The 1,653-nt window shown below is 41.1% G+C and overlaps 1 protein-coding gene across 1 annotated transcript in view; it reads left to right on the top strand.

Moving 5' to 3' along the window:
• Positions 1-8: 8 nt before the first annotated feature.
• Positions 9-1,653, top strand: part of lhx1b (LIM homeobox 1b) — a 4,442-nt gene continuing 2,797 nt past the window's right edge. Inside the window, exons 1-3 of the mRNA XM_008403637.2 lie at positions 9-196; positions 757-977; positions 1,133-1,407. Coding sequence (XP_008401859.1) covers positions 27-196; positions 757-977; positions 1,133-1,407 — 666 coding nt within the window. The 5' untranslated portion in view covers positions 9-26. The remainder of the gene's footprint in view (positions 197-756; positions 978-1,132; positions 1,408-1,653) is intronic.

The raw sequence follows: 1,653 nt of genomic DNA, 5'->3' as shown, positions 1-1,653 counted from the left end.
AAATTCTAATCAGCTGGACCGGGACAATGCTACACTGTGCCGACTGTGAGAAACCTATTCTGGACAGGTTCCTGCTCAAAGTTTTGGACAGACCGTGGCACATCAAGTGTGTCCAGTGCTGCGAATGCAAATGTAGTCTGACAGAGAAGTGCTTCTCTAGGGATGGGAGACTGTATTGTAAGAATGACTTCTTTAGGTAAGCCTCCAACGCGTTTATTTCTTCAGTTCAAGAAGAAGGAGAGGCACTTTTGTTTTTCCCTTTTTTTTTTTTTCTTTTTTTTTTTACAGATGTTAGATTTATTTTTTTATTTTTGGATGAACTGCAACATTTGACAATTGAGAATTTCCCCCAATAAACTAAAAAAGTGAAAAGTCGATTAAATAGATGAGTGATTGGAAAATACTGGGTCACAATGCTTTATACTTATTTTCAGCATTTTTTTTTTTATTATTGTTATTTGTTTGAGTGTTATTTTCTGTTAAGAATCGAGTGGAAATTGTAATAAACCTTGGGCCTGACAATTATTGTGCTCATATGACAAAATGCAACTAAACATAGTTTTACCATATTGTTGGAAAAATTAAGGCTATTTGTGCTTTCGGTTACGATTATTAAAAATGTCTATTTATATATTCATATTTATTGTTGAAGTTATAGTCTACTGAAACTTCATCCTGTTTTGTTTCTTTTTTTCTTCTTCTTCTTCTTCCTGTTTTTTCATGATCATTATTTATTACCTTATCTTTCCTGAACAGGAGATTTGGGACCAAGTGTGGAGGATGCTCACAGGGGATTTTGCCCAGTGATCTTGTCCGCAGGGCCAAAAGCAAAGTGTTTCACCTCAACTGTTTCACCTGCATGATGTGTAACAAGCAGCTGTCCACCGGAGAGGAGCTGTACATCCTGGACGAGTTCAAGTTTGTCTGCAAGGAGGACTACCAGAACAACAACGGGAAGGACACGATCCTCCTGTCAGGTGGACTCATCGAATCGAACCTTATTGTTTTTATTTATATATATATATATTTTATTTTATTTTTTTATGAAAATAATTTTTTTTTATATATATATATATATATATTTTACTGCCGAATTCAGATCCACTCCTATAACTGTTCCCTTTCCCGGCAGTCACGACGTGCAGCGACCCGAGCCTCTCTCCGGACTCGCAGGACCCGCAGGACGACGGGAAGGACTCGGAGGGCGGACACGCGTCCGACAAGGAGACGTGCGGCAACGACAACGACGAGCAGAGCGCCGTCGGCAAGCGGCGCGGGCCCCGGACCACCATCAAGGCCAAGCAGCTGGAGACGCTGAAGGCTGCGTTCGCGGCCACGCCGAAGCCCACCAGGCACATCCGGGAGCAGCTGTCCCGGGAGACCGGCCTCAACATGAGGGTGATCCAGGTGAGGAGGCGGTCGTGCTCTCGGGATARYAGCAGGAATCATTAAGATAAAATAAATAAGTAAAGTTGTCTAAAAACCCAGAGTTTGGTGTGACAAAGTTCGGAAGAGTCTTTGGGTTCAAASTAGAYTAAGCAYCACASTGCTGGCATTTATTTGTTTTTGTTTTTTGTTGTTGTTTTTCTTTTTATTATTTCTGCCTTCCCAGCTTTTTCTTTATTTCGTTTGTCCCCCAATCAAAAGACTTCA

Source organism: Poecilia reticulata, unplaced genomic scaffold (genome assembly GCF_000633615.1).
Source record: "Poecilia reticulata strain Guanapo unplaced genomic scaffold, Guppy_female_1.0+MT scaffold_1079, whole genome shotgun sequence".
Classification (NCBI taxonomy): Eukaryota; Metazoa; Chordata; class Actinopteri; order Cyprinodontiformes; family Poeciliidae; genus Poecilia; species Poecilia reticulata.
The sequence above is the reverse complement of the archived record's forward strand: the minus strand, read 5'-3'. Positions and strand labels throughout refer to the sequence as shown.